The sequence below is a fragment of the Amaranthus tricolor genome, chromosome 12, assembly GCF_026212465.1.
Source record: "Amaranthus tricolor cultivar Red isolate AtriRed21 chromosome 12, ASM2621246v1, whole genome shotgun sequence".
NCBI lineage: Eukaryota > Viridiplantae > Streptophyta > Magnoliopsida > Caryophyllales > Amaranthaceae > Amaranthus > Amaranthus tricolor.
This window is the reverse complement of record NC_080058.1, coordinates 3690001-3707637: the sequence shown is the minus strand read 5'-3', so window position 1 is coordinate 3707637 and position 17637 is coordinate 3690001. Positions and strand designations below refer to the sequence as shown.

The 17637-nt window shown below is 33.7% G+C and overlaps 2 protein-coding genes across 3 annotated transcripts in view; one reads left to right on the top strand and one right to left on the bottom strand.

Annotated features, from left to right (window-relative positions):
- The first annotated feature begins 7743 nt into the window (after positions 1 to 7743).
- Positions 7744 to 10708, top strand: LOC130828875 (phytoene synthase 2, chloroplastic-like). Of its 2 annotated transcripts, XM_057694902.1 has the most exons (6): positions 7761 to 8265; positions 8349 to 8399; positions 8760 to 8932; positions 9033 to 9271; positions 9975 to 10167; positions 10399 to 10708. In XM_057694902.1, the coding sequence occupies exons 1-6, from the start codon at positions 7971 to 7973 to the stop codon at positions 10558 to 10560; spliced, it is 1113 nt and encodes a 370-aa protein (XP_057550885.1). In that variant the 5' UTR covers positions 7761 to 7970; the 3' UTR covers positions 10561 to 10708. The 2 variants fall into 2 exon arrangements, with proteins under 2 accessions (XP_057550886.1, XP_057550885.1); XM_057694903.1 differs by lacking the exon at positions 8349 to 8399 and having other exon boundaries at positions 7744 to 8265.
- A 920-nt stretch (positions 10709 to 11628) lies between these two features.
- Positions 11629 to 17637, bottom strand: part of LOC130828876 (serine/threonine-protein phosphatase PP2A catalytic subunit-like) — a 7282-nt gene continuing 1273 nt past the window's right edge. Inside the window, exons 3-11 of the mRNA XM_057694904.1 lie at positions 17262 to 17345; positions 16787 to 16858; positions 14002 to 14073; positions 13817 to 13857; positions 13111 to 13177; positions 12782 to 12973; positions 12597 to 12686; positions 12390 to 12497; positions 11629 to 12241 (exon numbers count right to left, since the gene is read on the bottom strand). Coding sequence (XP_057550887.1) covers positions 12176 to 12241; positions 12390 to 12497; positions 12597 to 12686; positions 12782 to 12973; positions 13111 to 13177; positions 13817 to 13857; positions 14002 to 14073; positions 16787 to 16858; positions 17262 to 17345 — 792 coding nt within the window. The 3' untranslated portion in view covers positions 11629 to 12175. The remainder of the gene's footprint in view (positions 12242 to 12389; positions 12498 to 12596; positions 12687 to 12781; positions 12974 to 13110; positions 13178 to 13816; positions 13858 to 14001; positions 14074 to 16786; positions 16859 to 17261; positions 17346 to 17637) is intronic.

Here is a 17637-nt window from a genome sequence, read left to right as displayed (position 1 = left end):
GGTCTTAATCTTAAGATCCAAAAGGGGATTGGGAAGTATTCTGACTTCCGAGATCTCTACGATCGAGCGCTTGAGTATGAGAGGATCCTTGACAAGGAGGACAACACCAACAAAAGAAAATTTGGTGGAGGCAACAACAACAGGAATAAGAGGCTAACCAATTGGGATCGCAAGCCGTTCCAACCAACAACTTCAACAAGAGTCACAGTTTGGAAGTGTCGCTTATGTGGTAAGGATCACCGAGGTCGTTCATGCACTGGGAAGATCATCTGCTTCAAATGCAAAAAGGAGGGTCATGTTTCCACTAACTGCCGAGAAGGGATCCAGTTGGGAGCTAGTAGTACTGGTAATTATGGAGCTCCTAGTTCTTCAGGAAATATTCAGAGTATTGCAGCTAGGAGGACTGCCGGTTTGCACGCTATTAGCAACCATGTAGACAATCTTCATCAGGCGTTTGAGGGTAAGGTCATTTCTGGTCACTTTGTCGTAGGAGACTCTTTGGCTCATATTCTTTTTGATTCAGGAGCTGACCGATCTTTTATCTCTTCTTCTTTCCTTCATAAATCCTCTATCTCTCTTGAACCTCAAAAATTTAATCTCCAAATTCTATTACCTGACGGTTCACCATTCCTATGTGACCGTATCTTTCCTAATTTCCCTCTTAAGATTTCGGACAACCATCTACCTGCCGATTTAATAGTGTTTGAGTTGGGTACATATGATATTATTTTGGGGATGGACTGGTTGGGACGTCATCATGCGGAGATTTTGTGTAAAGAGAAGATCGTTCGGGTTAAGGCTCCAGGTGGAGAATGTTTGATTAGGAAGAATTTTGTGTTTCCCATTCAGACCATTTCTGCAGTTCAAGCCATTGAGATGATTAAACATAGAGATAAGGGATATTTGTGTTTTATTACTAGTAGTGAGGAGAAAATCAAGTTAAGTCTTGAGGAAACCCCAATTGTTTGTGATTACCCTGATGTTTTCCCTGAGGATCTACCTGGTTTACCTCCAAGGAGAGAGGTTGACTTTCATATAGATCTAATTCCTGATGCTACCCCTATCTCTAGGACTCCGTACCGTTTTGCTCCAGCTGAGTTAGCCGAATTGAAAAAGCAATTAGATGAGCTATTGGAGAAAGGTTTTATCCGACCTAGTGTGTCACCCTGGGGAGCCCCTGTTCTGTTTGTGAAGAAGAAGGATGGAACGATGAGATTGTGTATTGATTATAGGGAGATTAATAAGATCACCATTAAGAACCGTTACCCTTTGCCCAGGATAGATGATTTGTTTGATCAGCTAAGAGGCGCTCAGGTGTTCTCGAAGATTGATTTAAGGTCTGGATATCATCAATTGAGGATAGCGAAGGAGGATGTTTCTAAAACAGCATTTCGGACCCGATATGGACATTATGAGTTTTTGGTGATGCCATTTGGGTTAACAAATGCACCTGCAGCATTTATGGATTTGATGCAGAGGTATCTTCGTCCTTATTTGGATAAATTTGTGGTTGTTTTTATCGATGATATTTTGGTATATTCAAGGAGTAGGGAAGAACATGAAAAACACTTGAGAATGATTCTAGAGCTTTTGAGAAAAGAGAAATTGTATGGGAAGTTTAGTAAGTGTGAGTTTTGGCTTGAGGAAATTTCTTTTCTAGGTCATATGGTGTCTAAGGGTGGAATTTCTGTAGATCCTGAGAAGATTAAAGCAATAACGGACTGGCCGATTCCTAGAAATGTGACTGAAGTTCGGAGCTTTTTAGGATTAGCTGGGTACTATAGGAAATATGTTGAAAACTTTTCTAAGGTTGCTCGTCCCATGTTTAAGCTGTTGAAGAAAGGGATACGATTTCAGTGGAATGAGAGGCACACAATTGCTTTCGAGGAATTAAAGAAAAGACTTACTACCGCCCCTGTTTTAGCAATGCCTGATTGTAGCAAGCCATTCGAGGTCTATTGTGATGCTTCATTCGAAGGTTTAGGTTGTGTACTTATGCAAGAAGGAAAGGTCATAGCTTATGCATCGAGGCAGTTAAGGCCACATGAGGTGAATTACCCCGTGCATGACATTGAACTTGCTGCAGTGATCTTTGCTTTGAAGTTGTGGAGACATTATTTGTATGGGTTACCGTGTAAGATCTACACTGATCATCAAAATTTGAGGTATGTCTTCAACCAAAAAGAATTGAACATGCGCCAAAGGCGGTGGCTTGAGGTTATTAAGGATTATGATCTTGAAATTGTGTACCACCCTGGAAAAGCGAATAAGGTAGCTGATGCCTTAAGTAGGAGACCGAGAGTGTCTGTGAATGCCATTATGTCTGTACCATGGGAGTTGTATCGTGAGATGCAGAGTTTGAGATTAGAGATTTGTAGTCGACACGAGGTTGGTCAGTATTTGGGAGCAATGACTATACAACCCACTTTGTTTGATCGTATAATTGAGGCACAACTTGAGGATCCAGAGATTGTTGAGTTGATCCATAGAGTTGAGAAAAATGAGACTGATGCTTTTGAGTTAGGAGAAAGAGGAGAGTTGAGGATGAACGGTAGATTGTGTGTTCCAAATCAATTTGAATTGAAGAATGAGATTCTGAAGGAAGGTCATCAAAGTTTATTTCATTTGCATCCAGGTCGAGATAAGATGATTGAGGAGATAAGAGAGATATTTTGGTGGAAAGGTCTAAGGAAAGATGTCTCTAATTTTGTGTCTAAGTGCCTAGTCTGCCAGAGGGTAAAGTTCGAGAGACAAAAGAGTTCAGGGTTGCTTCAACCGTTGCCTGTCCCAGATTGGAAGTGGGACTCGATTTCTATGGACTTTGTGGTAGGGCTGCCAAGGACCCAACGAGGGAATGATGTTATTTGGGTCATTGTTGATAGATTGACCAAGGTCGCTAGATTTGTGCCAATGAAGAATACTTGGGGGGCCAAGCAATTAGCAGATACCTATGTCCGAGAGATTGTCAGACTTCATGGTGTTCCGAGGACTATTGTTTCGGATAGGGATCCGAAGTTTTTATCGAGGTTTTGGGAAAAGTTGCAGGAAGCTTTTGGGAGTAAGTTGTGCTTGAGTACTGCTTTTCATCCTGCGACTGATGGTCAGACTGAGAGAACTATTCAGACTTTAGAGGATCTTTTGAGATGTTGTGTGTTGGACTTTAAGGGTTCTTGGGAAGATAAATTGCCGATGGTGGAGTTCGCCTACAACAACAGTTTCCAATCTAGTATTAGGATGGCACCGTATGAAGCTCTTTATGGAAGGAAGTGTCGAGTACCTTTGTGTTGGGATTTGATGGATAGGACCATTCCCGAAGGTCCAGATGTGATTCAGGAATCCATTGATGCTCTGAAGATTGTTCAACAGAACATGAGAGCAGCACAGAGCCGACAAAAGAGTTATGCTGATAATCGTCGAAAGATGTTGCAATTTGAGGTTGGCGACAAGGTTTTCCTAAAGGTTTCACCTACAAGGGGTGTCCAGCGTTTTGGAGTTCGAGGAAAGTTGAGTCCAAAATTTATTGGACCTTTTGAGATCCTAAGGAGAGTCGGGGAAGTTTCTTATGAGTTGGCTTTACCTCCAAGTTTAGCAAAAGTTCATAATGTGTTCCATGTTTCACAGTTGAGGAAGTATGTTCACGATCCGTCTCATGTTCTAGCTCACGAGCCACTTTTGATTGAGGAGTCTTTGGTGTATGAGGAACAACCAATCAGGATCTTAGATACCCGAGTAAAAGAGTTGAGAAATTCGAGGATTCCATTGGTCAAGGTTTTGTGGTCAAACCACGGGGTTGAAGAGGCGACTTGGGAAAAAGAGATCGACATGAGAGAGCGTTATCCTAACCTTTTTGGTAAGTCCTAGTTTCGGGACGAAACTATCTAAAGGGGGAAAGAGTTGTAACAGGCTCAAATTTCTTAATCTTAATCTTCCGATTAATTATTCCGAAATTTCTTTTCGAATTCCTAATCCTTTGGTTATCTAATTCAAATCACCTTTAATTCCTAAACCTTATTCCGATTTTTGTAATTTCTTCCAAATATTAAACTTAAAAATATATATATATTCTTAAATTTCTTTATAAGCACTAAAATATTATTTTATTATTTTATACTACGAAAAGTAAAATTTTAATATTATATTTACGGTTTTATTAAAACGTTACGTTTAAATTTCGTTTTCTTAAACTAACTTTACTACTTATCATTTTAACTTTACAACTTTGATTTAATTATTTTATACCTAAAAATTAACTATATTTTTCTTATTAACTTTAAGTATAGTTTTAACTAAAATTTTCTAAGTAAATTATCATATTTTCATAATCAAACCTTAATCATACTTTCCCATTAATCTAAAACATTTCACTAGCATAAACTAGAACCAAAATTTGATGAATCAAAATCCTTTCTACATCAATCCATAATGTTCATCACTTACACAAGCTATCACCATTTCCTTACACAAGTTATCCTTCTTCTACACTCCAAATTCTTACACATCCACTTACACACTCCAACTCTTACACATTCACTTACACACTTTAAATCACTTACACAAGTTAACCTTCTTTTTCATACAATCTTATGAACTAAAAAGTTGCCCAAAACCCATTATAAATACCCCTCCTTAGCCATGAGATCACTTGCACCCCCATCATCAAATCTTTCTACCATTCTTTCTTATATCTTCACTTCATTAACATCTTACTAACTTTATACCCTTTTTATTTGTTGAAGAATCAAATGAAGATGGAGCTTGATCTTATCACTTCTTAAGCCAATAATCATCAACTTTTGAAAAGTCAAGTATTATCTTTTGGAGCTTGGATATCATTTTCTTTTGGGTAATTGAAGATCTACTTCTTTGAAGCTTGGAACCTTGAAGACTTTCTCTTTTGGAGCTTATTTCCTTAAGTTCTTATTATCCTATTATTATTCTCTTACTTGGTTTAGCACCACCTTCGGAGGAAAATGGTACACATTTTCTTAACTCTCTCGTTATGTGATATTTATTTATGGTTACTCGATAATATAAAAGCATGATCAATATGATTTTATTTTAGTCATTTAAACTTTACATGGTAATATTAAAGTTATATCCAGTTTAGTGATATTTCGTCAAAACAATAATACTTTTGGCACACTCAAAAAAAAAGTCATATATATGGAAATTTTTTGATTAATATGATAATATAGATATATATGAATTTTACTAGTTAAATAAACTTATGTGTTTAAAATGATTTCATATCATCTTGGTGTTTTGATTTTTTTTTTGTTGGACTCAAGTAATTATAAAGAATTATTAATCGGTTTATCGGTAAAATAGTCAAACAAATTTGTTAAAATGCTTAGCATTGTTTTTCTTGAAAACTCATTTCATATAGATTTTGGACCCTTAATAATTTGTCGGATTATGTTATTTTTATAGTGATGATAGATCCGTTTTACTATTTTACTGGTTATTTGATAAAATATGTTATTAAGTACTTAGAAATATTACCCTTGACTGTTATGATTATTTATGACACAATAATGACTTAGTTTAGCCTCAGGAATCTTAGTATAGCTACGAAAATTTGTTATTTAATTAAATATTAATTTATTAGATACTAGTAATTTGTTTCTACTAAAAGGGTAGAATTGTCAAAAATTTGACTAGTGGAAGTTTGACTTATAAGAATGTAAACTATTTCGGTTTAGAGTCTTGTTTGATATTGCATGATATTGATTGTATGACTCTGATAGTAAGGTAACGTCGAACCATGGACCGGCATGTAAAATCCCGGCGTCCGTGTTAGCCGGCACGTAAAATGCGGTGTCAGACAGGGGGTCCGAGAAAAACTCATCCTGTGAAGTCTCGAGCATAACAGTATTGAGAGGAGTGACGACTCCCACTACAGTTAGGGTTTAGGACTATGGTCCTCACCTAACCAGACCCTTACATATATCAGTTGTCATTATTGTTGTGATCTTGTGATGTGCTATGATGGTAAAGCTATGAGGCTTAATTGAACTTGATTAAATAAGCATTAAGGTTACCAAGTATTTAGTAGCAGTAATGAACTTCTGCAAGTATTAAGAATGTAACTTAATGGCTTAGTAAAGGTCAATAATGAGTAATAACCTTCTATATTGTGCTTGATGATTATTTTGTAAGCATGATTTAACTATCGCATCATAAGCTTGTTGAGAAAATTTTACTCGGCTTTATCGCTGACCGATTTAATCGGCTGTCATCCGTATTATGGATGACAGTATTTTGCAGGAAAAATTAGCTCAGGTTTCGATCCAGGCCGCAACTTTAATTATTCTATCGAGGACTTAGCTTCAATGATTTTACTTGATGACTATATTGTACTTATGTTTTTTTTTTATCGTATTTAAGTAAACCTTATTTTATATTTTCTCAGTTGTAAGATATATTTTACTTATGTTTTGAACATTTTTTTATTTCAAATGGTTTTTAGCAGTTCGGCGTTTTACACTTCCGCATTATTTATCTTAAGTATAATTATTAATGTTAATTATGTAAAGAGAGTGCCGCACCTGCTACAGTGTATTTGGATCGTAAAATCGTACAATTCTATGAATCGCCATTTTAGCCTTGGTCATAACAAATAATAGAAATCACGGAAATTTAACCGGACATACTAAAAAGAAAAATCAAGTTAATTTCATAGGACAGAGAAATACATTGTCCGCTGTTTGCAATTTTTCTCATTTTCTATTTTAAGTTATTCCACTCATTATCAAACTTAAAATCCTTTTTGACATTTACCATACCATTATTTTCTCTTTTATTCATATATCTAAAAAATTTATAATAATTACAATAATTACAAACAATGAAAACTAAGACATAAACGTAGGAGTAGTTTCTCCATGTCATTCATGTCTTCATCGTTGCACATTCACCCACAACCACAATTATTTGAATAAAGGCAACTAATTGTAACTCTTTTTTATACTACTTACGTATAAAACAAGTAATTAAAGACGTAATTAAATTTTGCCATAGTTGTTGAAACTTGAAAAGGATATCTCGAAAAAATCTCTAGTTAGATCTAGATTTTAAAGTAATTTCTTGTGTAATTTTTTTAAAAAATTGTTAAAACAACTCAGTTTTTAAATTCTAGACGGACCTAGAAAAAAAAATAATCGTATAAATTACTCATGTGTAAAGATTTTTCATAAAATGCATTCAAAAATTATAATACTTTCTCCGTTTCTTTTAGTTCTTCTCGTTTACTTTTTGCATAGTTTTCAAAGTAAATTTAAAACCCCAATATCTCTAAAAACACATAACAAAAAAATATTAAAAATACATAATAAAAAAGTATAAATTAAGACAAATCTAACGAGATTTCACTTAGATATATTTTATCTTCTAAATATGTGTCAAAAACATTAATTAAATTTATTTCTCCTTAAGATGGAATATTTCAAATGGAAAGAACATTAGTGAACAATGAGAGTATTTGTTAGCGCGCCTTAGAGTACGTCTAAATTGGCCTTAATTGTAGGTCCAACAAGTCCAATATTGACCTTTCATTATATCCACAAAAAAAATTAACAATTTAAAATGAGAACATAAAAAAGAAATCCAACATAAAAGAAAATCAAGCAACTGCCGCCTTTTCTAAACTACAAATTCTTAAATTCTTAAAGAAATTTGTGCATATTTAATGTGTTAAAGTGATCATTTACAATATTAAAGTGATTAATTAGAAAAATAAACTAATTATATGAATCTGTCTCATGGTAAAACGATCTCATACATAACGAACTGATATACACCAAGGTATTCGGATCGAATCTCGAATTCTTCCGTTCCCTCAGCCTATCCGGTAATCTAAAAAAATCCAACATTATAAAGCAAGCAAATATCACACAACTCTAGTTTCATACTCAAACTATGTAGGAACAGAGCAGAGAAACCAGAAAAATAAAAAGAAAAATCCAGTAGAAATGCAGATTCTTCACATAAATTGTGTAGGAACAAGAACGACGTCGTCTCATTTGAAAAAATTACAGGTTACAAATAATAAAGCTGAATTATTCATAAACAACCCAAAAAGCTACCAAGTTTTATCCAAAAAAGGTGTTGGAAATTATGCAGAATTACATATTCAACAAGTAATTGAGAAACAGTCTAAGGGTATGATTCCCAAAGAAAATACCCAATTTGATCCTTTTATTCTTAAAAAGGCGTATGAAACGTGTCGACAAATATGTGCAGAGCGGTCTACAACGTATTATTTAGGTACTCATCTAATTAATTCTTAGGTGTTTGATTCATGTCTTATTTGTTTTTGAATTAGTCTAATCGGAAAATGGTGGGTGTAGGAAGTTTGTTATTGCCTGAACAAAGAAAGAAAGCAGTTTGGGCTGTTTATGGTTTGTTCTTCTCCTTAATTTACACTATTTTTTTGCTTAAACAAGGTAACAATTCAACTAAAAGCTTGATGGGTTGATGTCTTATATGTTATACTCTAACATGCCTCTCAAAAGGGTGACTGGTGGGTGAGATTTGAAGTTGTAACTTCTTTGTCATGTTGGCTCTAATACCATATTAAGAAATTAACTCAACTAAAAGCTTAAAATTGATGGTTGAAGCCTTAAAATATGTTATGATGTAACATAAAGGGTCGTACATTAGATTATTATACCAGTTCATATCTTTTGCATTAAAAAAACAGTCTTAAAAAAACAGTCTTACAAATTATTGTTTATTTTTTTCTCCGCCCGCCCATGTAGCTTGGGGACAACTAACAGACGAGCTAGTCGATGGCGCAAGCGCAAATATCGAAAGCTCAGCTATGTTGGACCAATGGGAAGAGAGGCTTGACGATATTTTTAGTGGACGTCCACATGACATCGCAGACATAGCCTTGGCCGACACGGTCCAAAGATTTTCCCTTAACATTGAGGTTTATAACATGTTATGGCATTGCCCTTTATTTGTTATTCATTCTCCATTGTTCATTGTACGGCAAATCAATCATAATTTTTATTTTCTTATTGATTTAGCCTTTCAAAGATGTGATGAAAGGGATGAGAATAGACACATCAAAAACTCAGTATGAAACTTATCAAGAGCTTGAATTATACTGCTATTATGTAGCAGTAACAGGTTGCTTAATGGCAGTTCCTATATTTGGAATCTCCCTTGATACTGATCCATCTTCTGCTCAAACCATATATCAAGCTGCATTTTCCTTAGGAGTTGCTAATCAGCTCACAAACATCCTTAGAGATGTAGCAGAAGAGTAAGTTTTTAAGCTTTGTAATTATTAGAGTATATAACATATTTTGGGCCTTAACCATCGGCTTAAGCTGATGAGTTGATTTCTCGACAGTAATTATATTTAGAGGGTGGGTTTGGGCAACTGTAAGGCATTTGACCGCGCTTACAACCCATTAAATAAAAAGTTCTCACATTAATTTTGCTTTAGTTTGGTTATTTAAATTTAGGCCCTAAAATTACAAACAAACAAAAAAAAAAACAAAAAAAAAAGATGTAAAATAAGTGGGGTTTAAAATTTTAAAAAAATTACCTAAAATAATTCAATTTTTTACTTATTTTTCTTCAATAATAATATTCCAATTTTAAGGTTATTACCAAGAACATTTTGCTTAACATGGTAACTTATTTTTACCGGATATTGCAACAAAAAAAGGAAAAATAAAATAAAAATTGAAAATATTAAATTATAAAAATAAAATTACTTGATTTCTTTTTAATTTTTTAATTTTTCAATGTTTTTTATAATTAACTTTGTACTTTTATTGTTTTCATACAAAAACGACTTATATGGGTAAGAGGTTATGCACTCCTATATAATTAGATTATTCATATTTAATCAAAAGTTGAAATTATTGTAAAGAATTCAATAAAATATTGAATTATTGTATGTTTTTGCTTTGCCCTTGATGTTCTGATGTTCATATACGAGTATTTCTCTTTCACAGTGCTTCAAGGGGAAGAGTTTATCTACCTCAAGACGAACTCACAGAATTTGGATTAACAAATGAAGACATATTCTCAAGGAATGTAAGTGAAAAATGGTGTGAATTCACAAAAATGCAGGTAGAAAGAGCAAGATCTTATTATGTTCAAGGGGAGCATATTACTTCTCAATTAAACCCTGCTAGCAGGTGGCCGGTATGTAACATAATACTTCTATAACTACATATATTCCCTTTGTTTCAAATTAGTTGCCAAAACAGTTTAACAAATTATCTAATTCTACTCACACATTCGCTTTTTCGTCTAAAATTCTTTTGTGACACTTAAAAATTAAACTATCAATAAATATAGCAGCTAATTTAAAATTTTATATATGACTAAAAATTATAATAAAATGTTCTAAGTTGTTGAATTTGAATAAACTAGGTGTGGGCATCATTGATGTTGTACAAGAAGATCTTAGACAAAATAGAAGAAAACAATTACGACAACTTGACAAAGCGAGCAAGAGTCGGAGACGTTGAGAAACTTGTAACACTACCTCTAGCTTATGCTAAAGCTATGGGTTGGTGTCTAGAAAAAAATTAAATTTTTATTCTATTTTATTTATTTTGCGACATTTTTATCTGAAATTAGAATAAAAAAATTGAGCAAAATGATTATTGACGTAGAAATTATAAAATCATGTTTAAAGTTTATAAAGACAAAATAAGTCAACCAATTGAGTATTGCGCAATATTGTAATTTCAATGTTAAATAGTGCTTATATTTATTGTCAATTGCCAAACCACACATTTTCGAACAATAAAAACAGGGAAAATATGCACCATGTGCACTTGCCACTTATTACTCAATTTTATATCCTATTTTAATGTGTAAAACTCAATAATTCGAAAATCGTCCATTTTCCAATGGTTGGTGAATTTCGAGTAATCATATACTCCTATGTACCTACTGTTTTGGATTTCAGATACTTTTTAAAGAGACGATCCCAAAATAAAAAGTTAATTTTTATTTTCTCTTTAATTTATATTAATTGAATTATTTATCTTTTCAATCTCATGTACATATTTTAAATATTTTATTTTATTTTACCTAAAATCAAACAAAAGAATTGAAAATTTTTGTAGTTTTGCAAAACACATGATATAGAGTGACTACTCATTTAATTTACTACGAAGAATTTCATGTCAACTTTTATAAGGAAAATTTGTTCGCACCCTTGGTAATTAATTCACTTATTGACATGAATGAGTTAATTCCAATCAAATAGTGATTACTTTTAGATTTTCATAGTTGTTACTTTTAGATTTTCATAGTTGATTCTCTTATTAACTACATTCTTTTATTCCTCTTTTGGAAGGAGCGAAGGGAGTACGAGTATGAATTATCCGCCGCTTTTCCCTCAACGAAACCCTCTTTCCGAGTAAGAAAAGAATACGGATATGAATTGTCCGCCACCTTTACTCCCCTAGACTCTATTTTCGAGCGAACTATTAGGTTGATGATGACCATGATTCTCATATTGACTTATGAGTTATGCATGATAGTATTTGCTCCCTCTCTCCCAATGACATGACCACTTATTCACAAGAAGGCAAAAATTAAACTTAGTTCAAGGGATTTAACTTAAAGAACGGATTCAAGATCACCAAATGAAAACGAAATCAAAATGAGGATACATTGAGATAAACATCCAAAGCCCTATAAGAGAATAGATGAAAAAAAGGTAGCCACTAAAATACAAGTATACTTAAGAATATAGAGGGAAAATAATTATATAAAGCACCCATTGGAATACCAACATTAACTATTTTGTCTCTCTACATAACCCCCGCCCACCAAAGAGTACAATTCTTCTACATTGAATGAACAAAAAATTAGCAGACAAATTTTGAAAAAATAAAAAAGACGAAAGGACAGAGAGAGCAACAAAAAAATGGCGTTAAAGATACCACAAAGTTTTGCTGAGAATCGGTACATATCCTCGTACAAGCTCCAAAGCTTCTTCATTAGTGAGATTTACCATAATGAAGAAGCATCTGAGTCAAAAGACGAATTTCTGCTGTATAATGTGATGGTAATCAATATCAATACAGGAGCATAACCACCCTTCATCTGTGATATACATGCTCAATAACATAGGAGATCAGGTAAGAGGCTTTCCCACCACCAGAAACCATCTGTCATTGACAACTTGAAATCACAGGAAATAATCGGGTGTCCTCCGGGTGACGTCGGGCTCTCCTCTTCTTGGAGCCGGCTCGAACTGCATTCATTCATTGTAATAACTTACAATCTACTATACAAATTTGATAACCAAAATTTAACATGATAGTCTTGATGTATTTCAAGCTAATTTTTTATATTGTAATTGCATTCCCAAATCGGAATCCACGTCTCAAGGCATTGCGTACCTGAATAAATGTGTGACCTTTGCAATCATCTACCTCGAGGATGGATGCCATATTTCCACAACGATAACAGTAATTAGGAGCACTAAAGATTGTTACCACTTTTTGGTCCTGAAGAATGGTCATAGCAATCCATGTATCAGTTAAATAACTCGCATGGAAAGAAATAGTGTAACGTACAAAACTCAAACTGAAAATAACTCCACTCACATGAGCCCAGTTGAATCCCTCCATCACCAGTTGATGAGCTCTGGCAATCAATTTTAGGCTATTGGTATGGTTAAATTGGTCAGATATGTCCTGGAGAGAAAAGTGGTGCAAGAACACAAAGATGAGCAGATCAAACATGTGTAAGATAAAAAAAATTGAAATGAGCAGAGTACAGGAGATAATACTTGGCCAAAAGTGTATCCTGCTCCTCTGGGTGATATACCCCAACCACAACGGTCATCAGGGTCAGACCACAAGAGATCACACATAGGTCCCTCATGAGGTACTTCTTGCACACGGTCAAAATTTCGTATATTATCAAGTGTTTCAATGGAAGGTGAAAGTCCACCATGAAGGCAAAATATTTCAGATTCAACCTAAAATGCAAGAGAAAAAGTAAACTAGAGAGCAAGACATTTAGAGATATGTCAAACACGGGAGCGTGAAGACTAATGAGATTACAATATATACATTAGGAAAACATACTGAGTACTTAGGAAACAAATGTACTCACCAATGCAGTCAGTGGAAAATAATCAAATAAATCTGTAAATGTCTTCCAAACACTAGCATTTCCATACCTGTAAACAAGGGATAAACACAAGTGATTTTCTAGCAAGTGAAAGGTGGTAGCAATATATGGAAATTTATCCAAACCCAACATAACCCCTTCCTCTACACCTTCACACACAGGTGCAACGCCCTCCACAATAGGGCCCTTAAAAAAAGGATTTCCTTCTCCACATGTGCATGTTCCAATTTGGCTACACGCCAACAAGACTCAACCTAAAAACCAAAGTAGACGTTTCATCACAAGTTCAAAACCATTACCCACTTGGTTGGTTACAAGGCTACACATAATCAAGATACACCCAACAATATATGCAAAATGTGTTTCAAGCTACTTGTGTATATAGTGACAAGCCATTCAGAGACACGACAAGTTTATACAACAGTAAAACAAATCACAAGAGGCCATTCAAGTTGAATAGACAAAATGCAGGGTACTGAAACTACATTCAACTCTCATCAGCAAACTGCATATATAAGCCTCGACACTTTTAACACACATACCTTTATATAGGTCTGTTATATTATCATCTTCACATAAAGAAATTATCTAATTAGAAGTATTTAACTGTAAGCATGGAGTTTCTCATGCAACAACAGATGCCATAGCTGAATACATACTGGATAGAATTTGAGTTATAGATACTCACTTCCGTAAGCACTCATCATAGAACCCATAAACTTGAGTAATCTGTGCCACAAGAAGAAAACAAAATCCAGAACAAATAGATCATCACACTAATAAAAAAATGTAAAGATCAAGGCAAGAGGGCCTTTGAATCTGAAATTCAAAATGTTTCAAAAGTTCATCACTCCATCAGATTAAGAATTATACCTGACGACTTTCGTGATTCCCTCTAAGAATAGTGATCCTTTGGGGATAGCGAACTTTAAGTGCAACCAGGAGCTGATAAAGGCGAAAACAAGAAAAAATCAATTTCCACAGGTATTACCAGGGTAAAACATCCAAACTGGACATAGAAGCCAAGAGAGGTCAGAGCACACATAATGCTCGGTTTACCAAAATGCAACATCTTTCTCCTGTTCTTAATGCTACACCATTTTCCACTAAAATTTTCCATCTATCAGCTCGCAATCTTACTAGTAACTCTCCTACTCTTACATGGCCCACCTCATTTTGTCACTCATACCGACGAGCTTATTCATTAGTTTTTATGAATAATAAACTTGACTATTTAATTTTAGAGTGTTAATTTTTGAACAAAATAGAAGTCAATTTACATAAAACTTTACTCATTAATTAATTTAATATCAATAGCACCTACAATAAGTTGGATTTTTTTATTTAAAATTGTGTCAATTTTCATAGTTACGTATTAATATTCATAATTACGAATGAAATTTGAGTGAAAAATTTATCATCGAAAATGTAATAGAGACTCAACAAGAATTAAGGAAAAACATGATAGTAAAGATATTACATAATTGGTTTCTATTTGTAAAGGTTAGAATATATATATATATATATATATATATATATATATATATATATATATATAGTAACACCCGAATTTCCTCCCGTCCTTCACGATTTCGATTTCGTTTAAGGGGTTGGAAATTCAAATATATATGTGTGTGTGTTTTGGTAAATACTTTCTAAGTATTTTTTTTAGTTGCACCATTTTCATTCTAGTAATTACAAGCATATTTTAACCTCAAATGGTTACTAATAAAATAAAAAAAAATATAGTCAAGTGAGATCTTATTTAATTAGTCTCGATGTCTTAATTCACCGTTTTAAAATTTTGAACCTTTATATAACCCTTTATGGTTCTTTAAGTTAAAGATATTGAGATTTCTTAAATTTCCTTCTCATAGCCATATAAAATTTCGGGTTACCTCAAAGGCATATACGAAGTGCTTTAGAATTCTCCAAAATCATTATGTGGCCCCCCACATATATTAAGGAACCGACTTAACTTTTACTAAAATCTTCCCTCATGAGGGTTAAAGGCGTGTGATAATTAGGTGGATGGAATTATCATTGTGTAAACGGAGTTTTGCAATCTGTATTTATGAGTTAGGGATGTGCTTTAGGGTTCACCAAGATCATTTATTGTCTTCATGTAGTTGTCTATGGTTTTGTAGGGCACATAGTAAGTAGTTGACCCCACAAGCTTTTCTCATTTTGCCTTATGGTCCTCATGTTACCCTCGAAAAACCTTTGAACAAGGGACCGCCAATCTATCTCAAACACGAATGAAATCTAATTCTCTAAAAGTTTCCCCATGTTCCCAAGGGGTCCTAGAAAGGATATTAGGAGGACATAAGTCACCTCATTGCAATGCTCAATTTACCAAAAAATTTCTCTTATACTTTCCATAGTGTATCTCGTTTTCTTACTTATGCCTAATGTACTTATTACGTAATAAATAGAAAGCATAAGCAATTAAAGTGATGTGTGATAAAAAAATTAATTAATTATTGTTAGTTTGAGCAATATTTACTTACCCACATAGTGCAAAAATGTGGTTTTGATCGTTCCAAAACACCATTCATGAATGGTATTGCATTTGTCAAGGCCTATATAAAACCTTTATCATACAACAGTATCTATAGCCTAGTATTTTGCATTTTGCAATATGCTTAAACGTTGACTAGTTTGATCAATATAATACTTGCACTAACTATTATTTTTTTGAATGATTAATTCCTTCAACTTTCATAATAGGAATGTTTATTGATAGCCATATTTCTATATGAAATTTAACAGGAAATTATAATACAAAAACAAATTAAGCATTTGAAATAATACAGAGAGTAAAGTGTTTAGGATGTGGAGGAAATATTGCAAAATCACAATTAGCCGTTCTAAGAAAAGCCAGCTAAGACCTACTTTACCATTAATTAAGCAAGGGCATAAAGTACCACTCCGTCATCAATCAACACCATGTCATCTTCAATCAACCAAAATGCAATTTAAAAATAAATCACCCAACTCTGCTCGAATGGAGCCTACAAATCCCCTTCAAAACATTCATTAGTTCCCAAACAACCTCCAAACTTCCACACAAAATGACAGGCTCTCCAAGCTTTATACTTTAGCATTAAAGAATCAATATAGCATTATCACAAGCACATAACCCCCTACCCTCCATTCAATATTGATATCAGAAAAAGCTCCCAAAGTATGGATTAGGAGCAAATGTGATAGTTGACTCACAAGTCACAAGCTGAACAAGATGAGCTCAATGGGGATGGCTCGAAGCAAGTAAGTTCGACCTTGTAACAAATGAAGTATTTTAAAACTCCTAATCAACATCTACACTCTTCTCAAGAAAGGTCAGAATTCACAATAAAACCTTTTAAGGAACCATAAGGATCTCAATTATTTGCAAAATATTACACAACATATCCAACCTATTGCTATAATAGAACTCATGTCACAACTACCCTTAAAATTACAATCAAAAAATACAATATGCAATCACACAAGATCATTTAAAAATCTTCGTTTCCGGCATCTAAAAATCTGCCAAATGTCAACTTCACTAACCTATTCATCTCACAGAATAAAACAACTTCCTGGATCTTTATCAACTTATTAAATTATTACCTCAAAAATATATATATGCAAATAAGACAACAAACAAACTCACCGTTACGGTTTCCACTGAATAATATCCTCTGTCAACATAATCACCCATGAATAAGTAATTTGTATCTGGACACTACAATAAAAAACAAATACCATACAACTATCAGTTAAAATACAATAATGCAATAGATATATGAATACACACACAATATCGCAATATTAAAGGGAAGCTAAAATCTATTAATCTATTGGTCAAAAACACTTTTTATCTCACTGCATACCAAGAATGAACTCCATTACAAATCAAAGATGATCTAAACAGGAATTTGGTATGCAAATGCAAACAAATTCATGTTCAAAAAAGTTAGCTAGTGTTGGAGATGATGGTGCTTAAGAAAACATCTCAACTCTTTAATGTATAAGCACCACAATCTACAACACAGAATATTTACTTGCATTTACAACCTACAGATTATATTTTATAAAGTCAAAAAGCCAGCATTCACAAAATGAAGAACCAAAAACAGGACACATACCTTCCCCCCAATACGAAAAAGCTCTGCAAGATCATGAAACTGCCCATGGATGTCACCACAAATTGTCACAGGACTTTTCACAGGCTGCAATCAAAAAAAAGACAATGAATGACAAATTACCGGAATGGCAATCTTGAATCCAGCAAAAATAAAATTTTAAGAGAATTAATGATGATTGGCAAGCCAATCAAGAATCATAAAGGTGGTAGCTATATACAGGTCTATGACAAAGTATGGAAGTAGGAAAAGAACAAAACTCAACAACAACCTACATGAGGCCGAGCGTAAGCAGCTCACACATGCTAATGTAAACAGAAAGGCAAAGCAACAATCCACTGAGCATATCAAGCATTTAGCTGGATTGTATCTCATTCGT

Coding starts and splice junctions, on each gene's coding strand:
- LOC130828875 (XM_057694902.1), top strand. CDS start 7,971: ATGCAGATTCTTCACATAAATTGTGTAGGAACAAGAACGACGTCGTCT. Junction 8,266..8,348: donor GTCTACAACGTATTATTTAG/GTACTCATCTAA, acceptor TGGTGGGTGTAG/GAAGTTTGTTATTGCCTGAA. Junction 8,933..9,032: donor GATTTTCCCTTAACATTGAG/GTTTATAACATG, acceptor TTATTGATTTAG/CCTTTCAAAGATGTGATGAA.